Here is a 16,487-nt window from a genome sequence, read left to right as displayed (position 1 = left end):
TGAGTAGAAATCTTTATTAGAAAGAAATCAATGTGTGTCTGTAGTCACTGCTACTGAGCATTAAACAACCAGGCTGTTCAACCATCACCAGTGAAACATTCCTACACAGAAAAAAACATAACACTATTACGTCAGAAAGTAAAGTGAACGTAATGTATACAGTATATTGTATATATGAAATATTATTGCACACAGACAATATCAGATAACAAGTGCAGATAAACACAACGGACAGATGCAGGACACAGGAGTGTCTGTCTTTACAGGGGTTTGTTGTGGATCTATGCAGAGGGGAAGGTTGTGATGAGGTCGTGTCCCTCTGGTGGTCTCATCCTGGAGCGAGCGTGAGTCTCACAGTACAGCTCCCCCTCCACGAAGAAATAGCCCTTCTGTTTGAGGTTGACGTCACAGTCGGAGCACACAAAGCAGCCAGGGTGACGATATTTGTCCCGTGCCTTCACCACCGTCCCGCTTCGCATAAAAGACAGAAATGGATATGTCAAAAGCAAGGAATAGTGTTTTTGTTCACTGTAGTAGTAAACGTGAAGTAAATATATGGCATGCTATAAAAAGAAACCCTCCCTAATGGATTCCAACTGGGGGTCAATGACATGAAAGCAACAAATACACCAATTTAAAAAGCAATAGTCTCATTGTTTTTTAACTGAAATAAACCTAAATCTAATAATAAACCTAAATAACACAACAATTTAAACAATGCCTTGGTAAAAAAAAGAAGAAATTCAACACATAGTGGTGTTAAAGGGGTAAAGAAGAACACACCGACGAAGAGAGACTAAACCGTCTTATTAAAATACAGTTTTCTGAAGCTCTTAATTTCAACCGTTTTATTTAGCATTAAAATAAACTGGTTTAAAACACCTCAAGTCTCAAGAAAATAAACATAGGGTAACTTACCATGTATTAGTCAAACATACTAAACCCTTAAAACTGTTTAAATAAAAACGTAATAGCACAGTAAAACATAAATACGGTATATTGTATAATGACATGCGATGTAGATTTTTCTGTCTCAGATACAGGTTTGTTTTCTGTGCATTCATTTCATAGTGCTCATACAGCAATGCTTAGCTTTTTATGTTCAGACAAATGCGAAATACTTTTCTATAGAAGCTACAGTTAATGGTGTTGTTGTTGTGGACTGCATTGTTTTCTGTACTTTTCTCCACCCTTTGTAATGATTCATGGAGCGTCTGAATGTGAATCACAGATGAGTTTTTTCTATTTTTACTCACACAATCCCATTCCCACACTTGTCGCAGACGGGCAGTTTCTGCAGGTTTCCTGTGGGTGTAGTGGGTTTGGTTGAGGGGGCTTTCACTGTCCTGGTCACAATGGGACGAGCGCCTGTCCACAAGAGAGAGAGAGAAACAACCCTGCACTTACATACAATACCGTAGCACATAAATACAAACAAAACACTAGAGAGAGTGCTAATGATGTACTTGAATAAAGGGAACACATAGGTGGCATTATACATACATATTGTGTATGTTATGAGACCAGTGATTCATAAAGGGGCTATATGTTAGAAAATAAACTAATGTATCTACGTTTATTGTAGACCAATGATTAGAATTGACTGGATTAATTGTTCAGCTTTAACATAGGAGTTTGTTGAAGAGTTATTTGTTCAATATGGAAACAATTGTATTTCTAAAACAAACAAAAAATATCAAATGAATACATGATTGCATTAGTGCCAATTATTCAACAGTACGTAAGCCCTGAAAGGTACATTTGAAAAATCTGGTGTGTGTAGAAATGTGTCGTGTTAAATGAAAGTAACGTTACATAACTTGAATGCTCTTAGTGCTATTCAGAACCAAAGGTAGTGGAGCACTTCAGCCTCTTGTGACCAAAATTAGTATTACAATAACAACAAATACATTAATCAAACATTACTAACTTCAAATCAGTTAGAGAAGATCACAGAAAGACAAATGTTTATGCAAAACACCATTACTCTGATTTTAAAATAATAATTTAAAACATCTATGTATTTGTACAGTTTGGCATTGCATCTGTTCGGCTTTTATTGAACAAAGAAATATTTCTCTGTACCAGTAATCTTTTAGTTCCTGTGTGTTATGGAGGTAATGGTGTTGTAAAGAACCAGAGCTCACCATCACTGTCTATAAAGTCCTGCAGGGCTTTGAAGGAGCCGGACTGCCGAGGCTCCTGGGGCTCCTCCTGGTCTTTCTGCAACATCTGGTACACGTCAGAATCCTCGATACTGGTTAAAGTCCTGGGGCTGAGCCACACACACACACACACACACACACACACACACACACACACACACACACACACACACACACACACACACACACACACACACACACACACACACACACACACTCCTTTAATTAAGAAAATATACTAATATCACACTAAATACTCCACAATGCATAAAAGCCCTGCATTTAAAACCTTGGTTCAGTAAAAGTAAGTATTTCTTTCCAAGTATTGTTTCCGGCTCAATAATACTGCAGCATTGATGTGTATCTAAATCTTTTATATACTGTAGGTTAATTTAAGTTACAGCAATGCACCCTTTTGTATAAGATAATCATGTTTGCATCGCTGTCTTATAAGAACTGTCTCTATAAATGTAATTATTCCTGAAAAAAACTGACCTTAAATATAATAAAATAACTAGTAATTACAGTAAATGTACAACTTTTTACTCAGAAAGCTTTACTCCTCTGAGAGTAATATTACATTTGAAATACTCATGTACTTTAGTAAATGTATTTAATTACACAACGCTGCTTTTTTCTATAGGAGGCCAAATAACTTTTGTAAAGTACAATACTTATTTCTCCGGACCACCCTAAGCTGATGTGATTTATACAGAAATAACGCATTGCTCTGAGGTTTCATAACCTTGTGTAGAGGGAGACCTGGTGAGAGGAACCAGCTGTAGATTACAGAGCTACAACATGAGTCAACCTTAAAAGGAGAAAAATGAGTAAGGTGCTAAATGTGAGACGAGAAAGAGAACTCATGATCTGGAACACATTGAGTAAAAAGGAAGATTTTAGCTTCAGCATGCTGAATGGACAACATGCTCTTTTTCATACTGTTATATAATCTCTCCATAATCATGTTCTACCATAATCATTCTCTCTAGTCGGCTGGTAGTAGTCGTTATGAATACATTACAAGGAAATACATCTCTACTTTTCCATGTAAAGTAGCCCAGAAGTGATGAAGAGCCGGTCTATGTTCCATACGCTGACATGACTTAGGTTTGATGTGATTAATGACTTATTCAGAGTTTGTGGTTACTCCATGGACGGATTCATTCCTGTAGGCTGCGGTCATTTATCCTCAGTGTGACACACCATACATCAGGTAGCCTAATGAAATCCATATGAGGGGAAGGCTGAACGCTAACGTACTGTAGCACATCTGTGGCTGAATTAAACCTCTCCACTGATATCATCAAACAAACGGAGTGACTGGGTGATTCAGGAGAGTATTGTAAAGGGAAAGCAGACTTTAGTAAATGTTACAACAGCAAAATAATCAAATTACAGTGGAGAAGAAGCAGAAGGGATTCATGAAAGGAACTAAATGAATTGTTATCAGTATCCCCGGGAGGCTGTAATGATCATTACATACCAGACAACAAGATGGATGGAAATTGACCCTGCTGTGTTTAGATCATCAACGTTGTTTGGGATAAACATTTTGCCAGAGTATAAGTTATTTATTTATTACTGTTTTCCTTTTTTACGAAGGTCCAATCAAAATACAAGATCTCATATTCCAACAAGTCCTTTTTGTTGACGATTAGAAAAACAATTACTTAGTTGATAAAATATTTTTAATTTGGCTCATATTTTGTGATCAAAGCTAACCTTTATGCTGTTGTTACAGTGATCTTAATTAATATTTGATCATTGCCGTCTACTTTGACATATTGATTGGAGCGCAATTGAATCTTGCATAATGCCATTAGGTGCAGAAGAAGGAGGAGCACCATTTTGTCCCAAATTATTTTTAATAAGGTGAAATTATTAGTTACTCCTTTATTAATAAAAAATGCCAAATCGATGACTGGAAAACAAATCAATTATAACAAATTAATATTTTCTTGAAACCCAAATGTCAAATACTGTATCATGCTAAACTACAAATATTTGACATGTGAGCAATGCAAGAAGCTAGGATGATGACAAATGATGGTTTGTTAGGGCAAGTCTAAAATGATCACCTTGTAGGCTTTGGTATAGCCAGGCCACGGATCTGACCCTCCATGGCATCCGCGATGTTGCCTGAGGAGTAGAGGCCGATGGGGGTGTTGTAGGCCGAGCTGACCACCTGATGCGTGTCATCGATGTTCGCTGCTGCCACAAACGGCTGAGCTTTCCGGTTGTGAGCAACGCCAATAGGTTTAAATTCCTGTATGGAGGAATAGAGTGCAAGGTTACTTTCAAGTCAATAAGGAGGCTAATGATGTGAAGCGAAATGGCTAATATCATCTTGTGAAATCCTTTTTAAACTATCTTTCAAACCTGTTTCTCCGCTTCCAAGTTCATTTTATATGGATGAGCTTGACCGTCCTCCACAACACGTGGTGACCACAGTCTTGATTCATTCCTGGAAGTTTAAAACAGACCCTGGTCAGAAAGTGACCCTCACATGACCGATGAACTGACTGTTGAAAGAGTCTTTTTTGAGTGTGTGCGATCACACCTGGAGACTAAATTCAGATGGTGTAGGAAAAGCTCCAGAAACCAAAACACAAGTTTTCTATAACAGCAGTATGACCGACATCGGCACACATCTTGTTCATTTCCTGTTAGTCCCAATCAGTGGAGAATGCAAATGTTTTCACTAACTGTACATATAAAGATCAGGCACGCACACGATGGGATCAAAACAGAAAACTAGGGGTTGTGATTTGATAACAAGCACACATTGTTATTTCTTTCTTTAAGTCTTATGTTTGCCTCTTAAAGCTCCAAAACGTATAAACATCAAAATAGGTAACAACATGGTAAAAAAATGAACCGTAGACTAGCGCAAATAGAAACTACTTAGTTTTAAGGGGATACATGTCGAAAGGGTTGGGAACCAGTGCTATACAGTATCAGTGGTATATTATGAATATGTACAAACTGGCCACAGTAAAAACAACAGCAGTATAATATGTAATCCAATACAAAACTACCACAGCAGCCGTAAAACTTAATTTAGGGTTCAATCAACAGCTGTCTGATGCAAAATGTAATAATATCAGCTTCACAAATGCAGAAATTATGGCACGGCTAATGTATTACATTTCATTATACTGGGCAGGTGTTGCCTGTAATGTGTCTGCCATCTGTTTATGAGCATGCATTTCGTCTCTGCGTGTAACCTTTCAACAGTGAGACTGAGCTGATGGGAGGACTCTTTGATCTTGTTCTGCGCCTCACAGTGCAGCATGTCTGCGGCCGGGACTCCCTCGATGGACGAGATGACATCACCGGCGCACAAGTTGGCTATGGCCGCCTTACTGCCGGGAGTGATCTGGAAGTGAGTAGACGAAGGAATAAAAACTGGAATAAAGACACTTTGTTTTGATTATTTTGCTAACTAAATCCCGTTCTCTTGATCAGTTTAATAACTTCAAAAGTAAATCCACTCATAAACCCAAACATTAATGCACAAACATTTTAGAAATAGTGAAATTAGAGTTTCAACCACCAACAGAAAAGCCTTGCTAAAATACACCTGACATCTGTAATTGATGGAGTTGTGAGAAATAAAGAGTCAGAAATAGAGGAAAACCCTGATTAATTATATTAGTAAAGGAAAATAAATAAATAGTTTAGTTTTTCAAACTGTATGCTTTGTACTATATATTTGTGTATATATATGTTTTAATTCTTATTTTTTTAGGCTATATGTACGACCCATGCCTCCACCTTATCGAAAGACATTATAGGTGATTGCCTGTTTGTTTGAAACTGGCATGCATTTTTTTAGTTAACAAAACATCTCATAAGGTTTATATCTTACGATTTTAATAATTACAAATAGCAATAAGGTGTCTTGGTATTCCCATTGAGGCTGAGATGTTGCTGGGTTACTCCAAACACAAACATTGCTGTAACTTTGCAGCATTTATTCAGGTATTGTGAAACTTCTGTTAGTTACCAGAAAATACCCGAACATGTGTTTAGCTGTGGTTTAAACAAATGTAATTACTCTCCCTTTCCGTTTTTTCTTTGTCAAAGTATAAATGGTTCTGTACTGCAGGTATACAAATGAATAAAAGAAAGATTTCTTATAACTTGTCAAAATGATAATAAATCCCACAGCAATGTGTTTTTACTCGGTCAGCCAGAAAACCAAAAGGTATTTCACTCTAAATCCTATTCCAGCAGTCCAGGTGAGGCAGCCTGGTGAAAAGTTTAGGTCTGTTCTCCATCACTAGCACTTCATCTCTCAATACACAACTCAACTGCAAGGCCCCTTCCTCTTGTTCCCCTGCTGGGATCACAGCTTTAAATTATTTTATTTTCCTTCTTTCAGAGTTTCACCTAGCCTAAATACTTGTGTGAAACACAACACACAGACCCTAAGAAGCCAAACTATTCAACTCATAACAGAGACGATTCATACCATCCATGATCTTAATCTCCATATTCTTCACCACATGCACTAACTAATCTCTGAGCTGCAGATTGCCCTGGTTGGTATGCATGCATGTAAACTGCCCGTCCCTTTTCAAGGAGATAAAGTAAACGCTGCGCTGCTTCCCAATAAGTGACAGCATCCAGATGGAATATGTATTCTGCTGGCCAGGAAGTGAACAAGATGAATAAGATCTCCCGGCGAGGCATCAGGGTCACGGAAAAAATATCTAAGGAGGCAGCTTCAAACCCAGCCGAGCATTCCCACTTGTACACTACACGGGCCATGACCTATGCTCATCCATATTGCATTACTGGGCATAGGAAACTCGCTGGGACGTTATATTGAAACTTGAATTAGGTCATCTGCCTATAAATAACTGTGGATGAAAGCGCTGAGGGGATGTCTCATGCTGCCAAAGAGGGAGCAGTAATTTAGAGTGCAGCATTTGTTGCAGTGCTGCTGTCCGACTGTATGTTTTACTGCTCTGAGGTCTGATTCATGAACCTGTGCACAACTATGCTTTTTATTGGATTATTTCGTGTCCGTGCAGCTCAGTTTTCATATCAAACATTTGTCTTTGTTTAAGTTATAGCCACCATTTTCTTTTTCCATTCTGGCTCTTTTTTCATGACATCCTTTTATCTACTATTCTTCCCTCTTGTATGAACATCCCCAAAACTGAACAAGGGAACAAGATAAAGCCAAACACTCAATTGCTATGTTGCTCCCTGGGACTTCATTCGTTGAATACTTAATCTTATTAATAGTTTTGTGTAATATACTGTATTTATGTACATACTATCAAAAGGAAAGATAAAGCTTTCCAACAAGTAGGCCTACAGCACTGGGGAATCCAATCCGGCAGAATCCAATGTTAGTTAATCCTATTATACCTGAAGCTACACTTACCAACGACAGATCAAAAGACTAAGTGTCAATTTAAAAGAGGACGCTCTTAGTGACAAACCAACAAAGAATTATCACCCGACTCTCAGCCAGAGAAGTTTAGCAACTAGCTGGTGAATATGTGTTAGCATTCAGCTGCTAAAGAGACAGATATTTCCCTCAGGAGTTGCTGGAAACTCAAACAGCTAAAAGAAGATTGGACTCACATTTGTTGACTGCCACGAGGGACATCAATGAATGCTAATGGTTCTCCATATTTAATGGGTGTGTTGATAGACAACAATTTGCTAAGAACAGCTTGTTGCGCTCCTCCTAAATGGCAAACTAAAATAGTTAGTAAAGAGATTAAAGTTAGGAAACTTGCAACAGACTGATAACACTGAGTCCATGTCAAGCTCCAACAATGTTCATCATGCCTCCCATAATGCAACTCAATTTGAAAAGACTGTTTACCTAACTGGGACATTTTTTAAAGCAGTCTTACTGTTTCTAAGCTCAAGCTAAAAACCCCGACGACATGAAAATGTTCCTCAAGAGCCACAGAAGACAAGTTTGCACAGGCTCAGAAGTACTTCCCAGGACATGAAGATCAAGTAAACTGATCTTGATGTGTACATTTGGCATCATGCCCCTTTAAGGCCGCTGTCTGCTGAAGAAAAAACATGATTATCATCACTCGTGTTTACTTTCCCTGACCAGCTGGCAACACAGACGAAAGAGGAAGATGTTCCTGACCAAAAATGGCAGTGAAGTGAGACGCTTGTGTTAAATAAAGGCTGAGAGTTTACTGTAGCAATTTAAAAAAACACAATTGTCAAAATGTTCTTATAGATGGTAAACATACATAGTTAGTAAGATGTTTTCAAGGGGTATATAAGAGCTATTCACTTTCTTTTATAAACTTCCCCCTAACGAGTACATCTTAACACATTGACCTTTGTGTTAAACTTCCCAGAATCCTCCCCCTCTCTTTTCCCATCCATCCCTTCTCTCACCACAATGTCCGCTAACACAACAGGTGTGTGGGGTTATTGGACAGAGCCAGTGACCTAACTTTGCTTATAGTCAGTGGTTCTGAGGTCTTCCCCTAAATATAGACACACATAATCCGGAGAGAGGGGATTACAGGGTCTCCTCACATCTGATCCTGTGGGACATAGGCTACAGCACACAATCCGCTCATTAAGACAACACTGTTCATACTCAGTATATTATATATATCTTTGTGCTGACTCTTTTTCCTTATTAACTCCCTCTATTGTCTTCACTTTAGTTAGTTAGTGTAATTAAGTGAGCTCTAGAGGTGCAAGAGAAGGGATTTTGTTACATTAGCACAACCAGGCTAGTCTTCTCATCTTGCTAAACTAGGCTAACCTTCTGCTAGCCCCAACAACGTGTTCACAGTAAGTACATGAGAGTGATAATGATCTTGTCGTCCAACTCTCACAAACAAATGGAGAATTAATGTGTTTAACTCAGTAGACGTTCGTTTGTTCATGTGATTCAGTTGTTTGTTAGAACTTTTTATAAACAGGAAATACCATACTAGCTTCAGGAAATCATAATTTTCATTAAAAGATGAAGATGAATTCTATAATTCCCCATTCTGAAATAGCAGCCAAGAACTGCAAAACAGTTTGTGTTCATTCAAGCATATTTCTCATAAATCATTGGGTTTGTCATTTGGTTACAGTGAGTTTTGTTCCAGTGAATAATGGTTATGTTTAGTTTAACACGTCATCTCCAAACCCTGCCTGCGCTGTCAGTCTACAATAATGACAAGCTGTGTGATGCTGCGTGGTGACGTTGTTTACTAGCATTTGAACAGCTGCAGTGTTATACTGTAGTATTGATGCCTTTACAGTGAGACTGAGCTCCCCTTCTTCGATCACTGATAAGTGCGTTATTCTGTGTGTGTCCACTGTGGAGGAAATCAAGTTCTTTCAAAACATATGAAGTGGATTCTATATCTGGAGGATTATTAATTTGTATTGGGTCAGAATGTATTAACACACACTCTCCCAAATTATCCAGTTTGAAAGTGTGTGTGTGTGTGTGTGTGTGTGTGTGTGTGTGTGTGTGTGCATATGTCAGAGTATAATGTAAGCTGCTATTTGTATCTAAGCCTGTTGCATTTACTGTGGCACAGGTGCAAGCCCCAAACTATTCCAGACCCTTTGTCGAACGAACCCTCCTGAAAACATTGACTCAAACACAACACTGACCGCTCTAGACTGGACCAATGGATTAAAGCACATTGAATGATATATATGATAATTTATACATTTAGTTGACTACATTAAAAACCTAACAGTAGACTTTTCAAATGATCAACCAAACTTTTTAAAACCTTATTTTTCTTCTTCTTCTGTTGTTATAATAAAGACATCCTATGCGTCACTCACCCTGGAGATGGTCAGGGGCTGGTTGAAGTCCTTTCCTCCGGTCAGGCGAAACCCCCAGGGGGCTGGACCGTTCAGCACGACATTGAGTGGCATGACCCTTTAATGTCTCCCCGCTGTTAGATAACAACAGCACACTGCAGGATACAAAGTTAAAAAGGGAAGGAATATCAAAGTGATGGAGATTTTGACCCATGTGGGTGGGTGCAAGGGGAGGAGAATGGACAGACCCCACCCCAGGAGTGAAGTCATTGGTCAGATTTTGTAAACTGGCTCCCAGACTGTTCTAGCAGCACTTGCTCGCCAGTTTTCCAATATCTGTTAAGCACTTTTTCTTAGTTTCTCTCAGACAACTTCTCTTTCTTAATAGAAAACTATCTTTTGACTTTTTATTACCACAGCTTCAATTGTCCTGAACAAATCCAGTTTTGTCTGACAGTGTGCAAGTACCTACATGGACACTTGTAATCAGAGCGAGGATGTTAACCCCCCCCCCCTTCATGGCTTCTCATCCCTGGGCAGCTTTCAGCCTGGCTTGCCTCTTCTCGCTCTGGTTGACGGGTCTTTCTGCTCCTGTCCTTATTTGGTCTGGAGGCGCAGCTCCTCTCTGAGGCCCTGGAGGTCCCGCAGGCACATTCCAGCCACTATTGATCTGGATGGGACCCAGGACTCTCACCCCTGAGCTTGTCAACAATCCAGTTTCAACACATCGTCTCTACTTTTCTGTGTTTTTACCAGAAACTGAGTATGTTTTGTCGGCTAATTATTTTTTCATCTCTCAAAAGCTTTCCTCTAGCCTTCAAACTCTTTATTCACTGTGCTCTTTGTTTATTATCACAGTGTTTTATTCCAGCCAGTTGAGGATATTTTTTCATTTTCCTCAGCATGCCTGTAATATCTGCATTACATCCAAAATTATAAAAACACCCAAGACTGTTTTTGGCTAAGAGAGAACAAACTGTGAGTGAAGCTTATTAAACTGTCAGCACTGATAGACTTTTGCTCAGATTTTTTTCCATCATGGAAATGTTTGCCAGTAACAGTTTGGAAGATGAAGATTCAAAGCACAACGTTAATCTTGGTGTAGTAGATTGTTTATACAATCTCTCTTCCAGTACTGTAATTCATGACTGCAGCGAACACATGTAGCATTATATCATATCCTACAGGGCCTATAAGCAATATGTATGTGTATGCTTTAAATGCAAAAACAATTAAAGAGATACAAATTCACCTATGTACTGTTTTATTTTTTGGTAAAAATAATTTAAAATATTTTTCAGATTTTAGGTTGTAAAGGTTAATTTAGGTTAAAACACATACATAAACCTGTACCTTAAACTTTACTTTAATGAACACATTATAGTGCGTAAAAAGAATGCTTCTTAAAGATTGTAGATGTGTATAGTTTAATTTCCCATTGGGTTAAAGTTTTTAATTGTGTTGCACCTATAACCACACCCAACAATGATGTCACGGTGTACTGAAACAACCTGGAATACGTCTATCACTGAAAGTTAAAGGACACGTCTCGTGATTTTTGTTATATTCCATGGAATGTTCTTAACATCCCGATAACAATGAATATATTAAATGCTTTGACAATAAATACATAAAAAATATCATCTGTGGAAGCTGTAGCGCTGTAAAAAGCACGACCAATCATTTTAGCCGGCCCAGCTAAAATAACTGGATGGCCTACCTGCCTGTCAGCCTTCCATCTGTGCACAAACTTATCTTGTGATCTCATTGGTCATGTGCGCGTTCGTGTTTGTTGGAGGAGGGGCTCTATGAGGAAGTGGCAGATTTCTTCCGGTTGTGTATTTTCAAATTCTAGCGCACTCGAGCTGGTTTCTTTGGTTTCTCTAAAATTACCTACCCCACCTTTAACAAAAAAATCCAACCAACAATGACCATGGACATACATTCTTGTCCACAAACACATTAATTAGCCACACTGTTTGACTGGGTAACATGTTCCTTCATTAATATAAATATGGGCACTTTATTTTCCTTTTTTGTCACTTGCACTCCTGCTGCCATACAGTAAGTGCTTACTGGATGCCTAGTGTATTAATTCATAGCTCAAAATAGCCCCCAACACATTGACCACTACCCCTGCTAAAAACTACTAAGTCAGCAGTTTAGAACATTTGTAACACTTGAAAAAATAATCAATTTTTCTCTTAGTCGTTTCATAAGGAAAGATTGAGCTACAAGACAGAGTGTTGAATTCATATAGATGGGCCAATTACTGCTTGGTCTTTTCATCCAATTTGTTGACAATAATAAACAAATGCATCACCAGCCTTTACAGCACGGGAGCTCTGCAAGCATTATTTGTATAAAGATAACCTGTGTACCCTGTAGAGTTTTAAATGTATTTTCATGGTTTTATACTCAAAATTTCCCACCAAAATTGTGTGTTTACAAAGCTTTTCTCTCAATGTTTCTTCCCTTTAATTGGCACATTGCTGCCACCTACTGATCACCACCACCAATTGTCCATAGTTGGAATTGCGTGAAGAAAGAGGATATAGACATTCATCCCCTAACCTCTGTGATTAGAATAAAAAAAGTGGTGAAAAACTCTGCAACATACCTTTAACCATCAGTAATGAGATTTTCTTTTCAGTCATCAACAAAAACAAAGTTGTCTTTACCGTCAAGCTGAACGGAAAAGATCATTGGAAAGTGTTCATCTACCAGCTGGATTTTATTAGCAATACAGCCCCAAAAAACGATCCAACATATGCTAAGATATTGTAGAAATACTTAGGTCCAAGAGTGTGCATTGTATTTGATATTAACATGAACAACATATCAGATTGACAATTTCATTACATGTATAAACATTTTCAAATTCATGTCTTTAGTCCAAATGTGATCCTGTGTTGCATCAAAGCAGACGAGAGGTTTACTGTATGTTTCAACTCTGTTTCATTCTGTGCACACTTCCTGATGTTTTCTAGACTACATATGCATAAATGAATTCTTTGCATCATGGGAAGAGGTTTACGTATACATGGCTATTAAATTAGTGAGTTGGACGTAAGGCAGCAATCCCCAACTCTGCTCACTAACTACAGTAACTTCAGTTTACATCACTGCCGCAACAAATAACTGGAGAGAAAAAGGCCTACATGCCAAGCTACAATAATACAAATCGTAAATTAGCACCACTGACGAATAATGTGAAGAAAGAAGAAGAAGAAACCAAATATGATGGTGGGTGAGAAAAAAGCTGACTTTATAAAGCAAGTGGATGTTGGCCATTTTACAGCTCTCATACAAAAGGCTTACAAAAATACCACAGACACACACACTCACACACACACAGTGTTCTCACACCAGCTGAAACAGTGGATGACAGGGGGTGACGTGAAGGACAATGAATGATAAAATAAAATAATATTTTAAGGTGCTTTAACAATTGTTTTGTTGTCAGTGTCCATCCTATATGCGAAACGTAACATGAGAATAAACATATTCACTGAGCATGACCAGCTAAGATCGAAACCTCCGATATATTAAATAAGTACAGTGACTCATTCACTCTTACAACAGGGTTAAAAAACAAAACTGCAGTAACATGACTGAAGTCTTTGATAAAATGCCATCTCATCCTTCATCTGACTTAAATAATTCAACATAAAAACATCATTACACCTGGCATGATCATAGCCCATGAACTTTTGTGTTACTTGTAACTCAGCACCTATCCTGGCAGATGCCTTACAAGAAAATACCAAGCCTTCAAATGAGGGTTTCCTGCTGTTGACAATTGTTAGAAAATCATGTTGTTCCATCCTTTCTAAAATTGTGTTAATACACATTTTGACCAACAATTACCCTCTAATAAATATAATACCTAAAACGTTGGTAACCTTTTTGCATACACTTTTCAAAACCATCCAGCCCTAGGCCCAATACACATATTAAAGTGTAGTGTGGGAATTCTGAAGTGAAACTTTAGATAAAACAAACGCAACATGGTGTTAAAATGACCTTAAAGTGCATTAATCCTAGTGTGAAGATGTTGAAAATATTTTTCGTGTTTCCTAATGTTATACTTTGAATCTAATGTATTAGGTTTAGACAGCATGTGCAACAGAGCCAATGATATTTTCGCAGATTTTGAAATGATTGCTTAATATTGATAATTGATAGTCTTTCATATTCCTAAATTCTTATCAACCAATCATTACATTGGGCGATGCCTAACATGCACACTTTTCCACATGTCAGTGTGGAGAGTAACATCCTTTTACCTGAAACACTGGCTGCAATCCCTTCAACACAGTTCGTATACAACAGACCTGTCGACGGAATACTGTTTATACAACACAATGCACTGAAGGTCTTTGGGAGTATTTGTAAATTAACACTGAAGTGAAATGTAACGAGTGTTTTTAGGTTTGACATACTGCAGAAAAATTAAAAAAGGTGGTGTGTGGTGATCTTACAGAAGCATCACGCGGTGCCGTTTCCTTTCAATGACTGTTTGCAAAGTTCCTTCGATATCTTTCCATCAAAAGTTAAAGGTCACTGACTGGAGCAAAAAGTTTGGGTTCTCCATCATAGAAAAATAAGGATAAAAAAAAGATAAGATAAAAAAAAAAAAAAATTATTTTATAGAAGTTTTCCATTAAACATGGCTAGTTAGAGCTAAATGTTCTGTCTGTGTGCAGCTGACGAGCCACACGTACACGCAAACACATAAATGTGCAAAGGGCCTCGGAGGGGCCGGTGTTGGGAGGTGGTGTCCTGCGGGTGCTGTGCTGAGGGCGCTGAAGTGTCACAGGAAGGGGCGGAGCCAGGGGCGGAGTCTGGAATCATCATTATAGCTGCTTCACGTAGTTTCCTGGGAAGGTTCCAAACAACTTGCTCCTTCGCGAGGTCCCTTTACAAACAAAGAGCAATACAATGAGAAGTCTGGCAGTAGCTGTCACTAGCATCAATTCAGCTCTCTGCAGTCTGGAGGGAAACTGAATCACATGAAAAACTCTTTAGTGAGCAAAGGATATCCTTAACGAATCAGCTCGCTCAGCTGCGCAGGATTGACTTTCCCCAACAGTCATGTTAAATATATAAATAGGTGGTGGCATCACATTGCTATCCTCCTTTGGTTGATATTTACAATGTGTATTTGGTATCATGCCTACTTTATTTTGATGCAAAAACTATTGAGGTAGAGCCTTCATTTATAATTTAGTATTCAGTAAAGAAACACAAGCTGAAAAACAACAAAAAACATGCAATATAGGCAGCAAGAAACACGCATACAACACGTATAACTATAATAAGTAAATGTGTAAATTACAATCAAAACAACAACAACACTCCTCTTACCAACAAACCAGCCATCATCACATTTCTCCATCACGTCTACAACGTCCCCCTCCTTCAGCTCCAGCTCATCCTCGTTGCGAGGCATGTAGTTGTACACGGCCTGGTACCTGCGTTTTAAAAAGGAATGGTGAAATGACACCCACCATATGCTGCAGATACTTAACAGTAAGGTTATTTTCCCTGCTATGCGTAATATGATCAGCGTGTTCTTCTTTATCCAGTGTTTTCTCTATCTGACTGTCTAACCTTGACCTGATTAAAAGGTTCAACACGGTTTTTGAATTACAACTACTGTGCACATATTGTATAACTTGCTAAGCCTTCAGTAAAGATTAAAACATAATTTTAGTTTGGGTAACAGCAAATAAGTGGTGTAATAAGAATGATAACTTACGGGTCTCCTCCACCATGCAGTGCATCCTGTACTAATCGCTGTGAGAAAGACAGGAAGAGACAGACAGGAAGTCAACATTTGGCAATGGCAAAGTTCTTGTTCGGCTGAGACGATAAACTGAGATACTGGTCTGTAATGCTGTTGATTATAATAAATAAGATATCATTAAGGTGTTATCAAATCCTTTGAAAAAAACCCTGAATAGACAAACCAATCGAGCACTCACATCAAACATAAATCAATATCTCAATTTAGACTGTTTAAAAAAACAGCATACTTTAAAGGTCCCATGTCATGGCCATTTCCACTGATCATAATTCCATTGTTGAGGTCTACAAGAATAGATTTAAATTGTGCAATTTTCCAAAATCACTTTGGTTTCTCATACAGCATCTCTGTAAACTACGTGTATTCACTGAATTTCACTCTCTGCCTTTAACGGCTCGTTGTAGCTCCAATAGCTCCAGCCCCCACAGCACAGTGTGCTCTGATTGGTCGGGACGTTGTGAATCGCGCTGAGCTCCGTGGAGGTGTGGTTTCCTTGTTTAGCGATACACAGCGAAACACAGCAAAACTCACCCTGAGCACACACAAAGTCACAGCCGAAGTAAAAACAATAAGTGTGGCTTGATATTGAGTAAGAAAAAGGTTGATAAACGCTGTGAGAATGGGTCTGCAGAGAGAATTTCGCCACGATCCCAACTGTCTGTTATCAGCCTGCAGCCAGGGAGGAGAAATCAGCAGAGCTGCCTGCACTGAGTGTGTGTGTGTGT

The 16,487-nt window shown here is 38.5% G+C and overlaps 1 protein-coding gene and 1 long non-coding RNA gene across 2 annotated transcripts; both read right to left on the bottom strand.

Annotated features, from left to right (window-relative positions):
- pdlim3b (PDZ and LIM domain 3b) lies at positions 1-10,130 on the bottom strand. Its single transcript, XM_010794755.1, has 7 exons — positions 9,972-10,130; positions 5,396-5,547; positions 4,548-4,632; positions 4,247-4,434; positions 2,148-2,275; positions 1,257-1,368; positions 1-471 (listed from the first exon to the last, which is right to left on the bottom strand). Exons 1-7 carry the CDS (start codon positions 10,062-10,064, stop codon positions 282-284), a joined length of 948 nt encoding a protein of 315 aa, XP_010793057.1. The 5' UTR covers positions 10,065-10,130; the 3' UTR covers positions 1-281.
- Positions 10,131-12,665: 2,535 nt separating this feature from the next.
- Positions 12,666-15,953, bottom strand: LOC104965745 (uncharacterized). The gene is made up of 3 exons (XR_800573.1): positions 15,715-15,953; positions 15,321-15,427; positions 12,666-14,871 (listed from the first exon to the last, which is right to left on the bottom strand). It is a non-coding gene; the product is annotated as an uncharacterized lncRNA (long non-coding RNA).
- Positions 15,954-16,487: the final 534 nt, after the last annotated feature.

This window comes from Notothenia coriiceps, unplaced genomic scaffold (genome assembly GCF_000735185.1).
Source record: "Notothenia coriiceps isolate Sejong01 unplaced genomic scaffold, NC01 NC01_scaffold00037246, whole genome shotgun sequence".
Lineage (NCBI taxonomy): Eukaryota > Metazoa > Chordata > Actinopteri > Perciformes > Nototheniidae > Notothenia > Notothenia coriiceps.
The sequence above is the reverse complement of the archived record's forward strand: the minus strand, read 5'-3'. Positions and strand labels throughout refer to the sequence as shown.

What these genes read in the sequence shown, in the direction of transcription:
- pdlim3b (XM_010794755.1), bottom strand. Translation starts at nt 10,064, where the DNA reads ATGCCACTCAATGTCGTGCTGAACGGTCCAGCCCCCTGGGGGTTTCGC. An exon ending in AGCCCCTGACCATCTCCAGG is followed by an intron (nt 5,548 to 9,971) that starts GTGAGTGACGCA and finishes ACTCACTTCCAG; the next exon opens with ATCACTCCCGGCAGTAAGGC. An exon ending in ACTTGGAAGCGGAGAAACAG is followed by an intron (nt 4,435 to 4,547) that starts GTTTGAAAGATA and finishes TCCTCCATACAG; the next exon opens with GAATTTAAACCTATTGGCGT.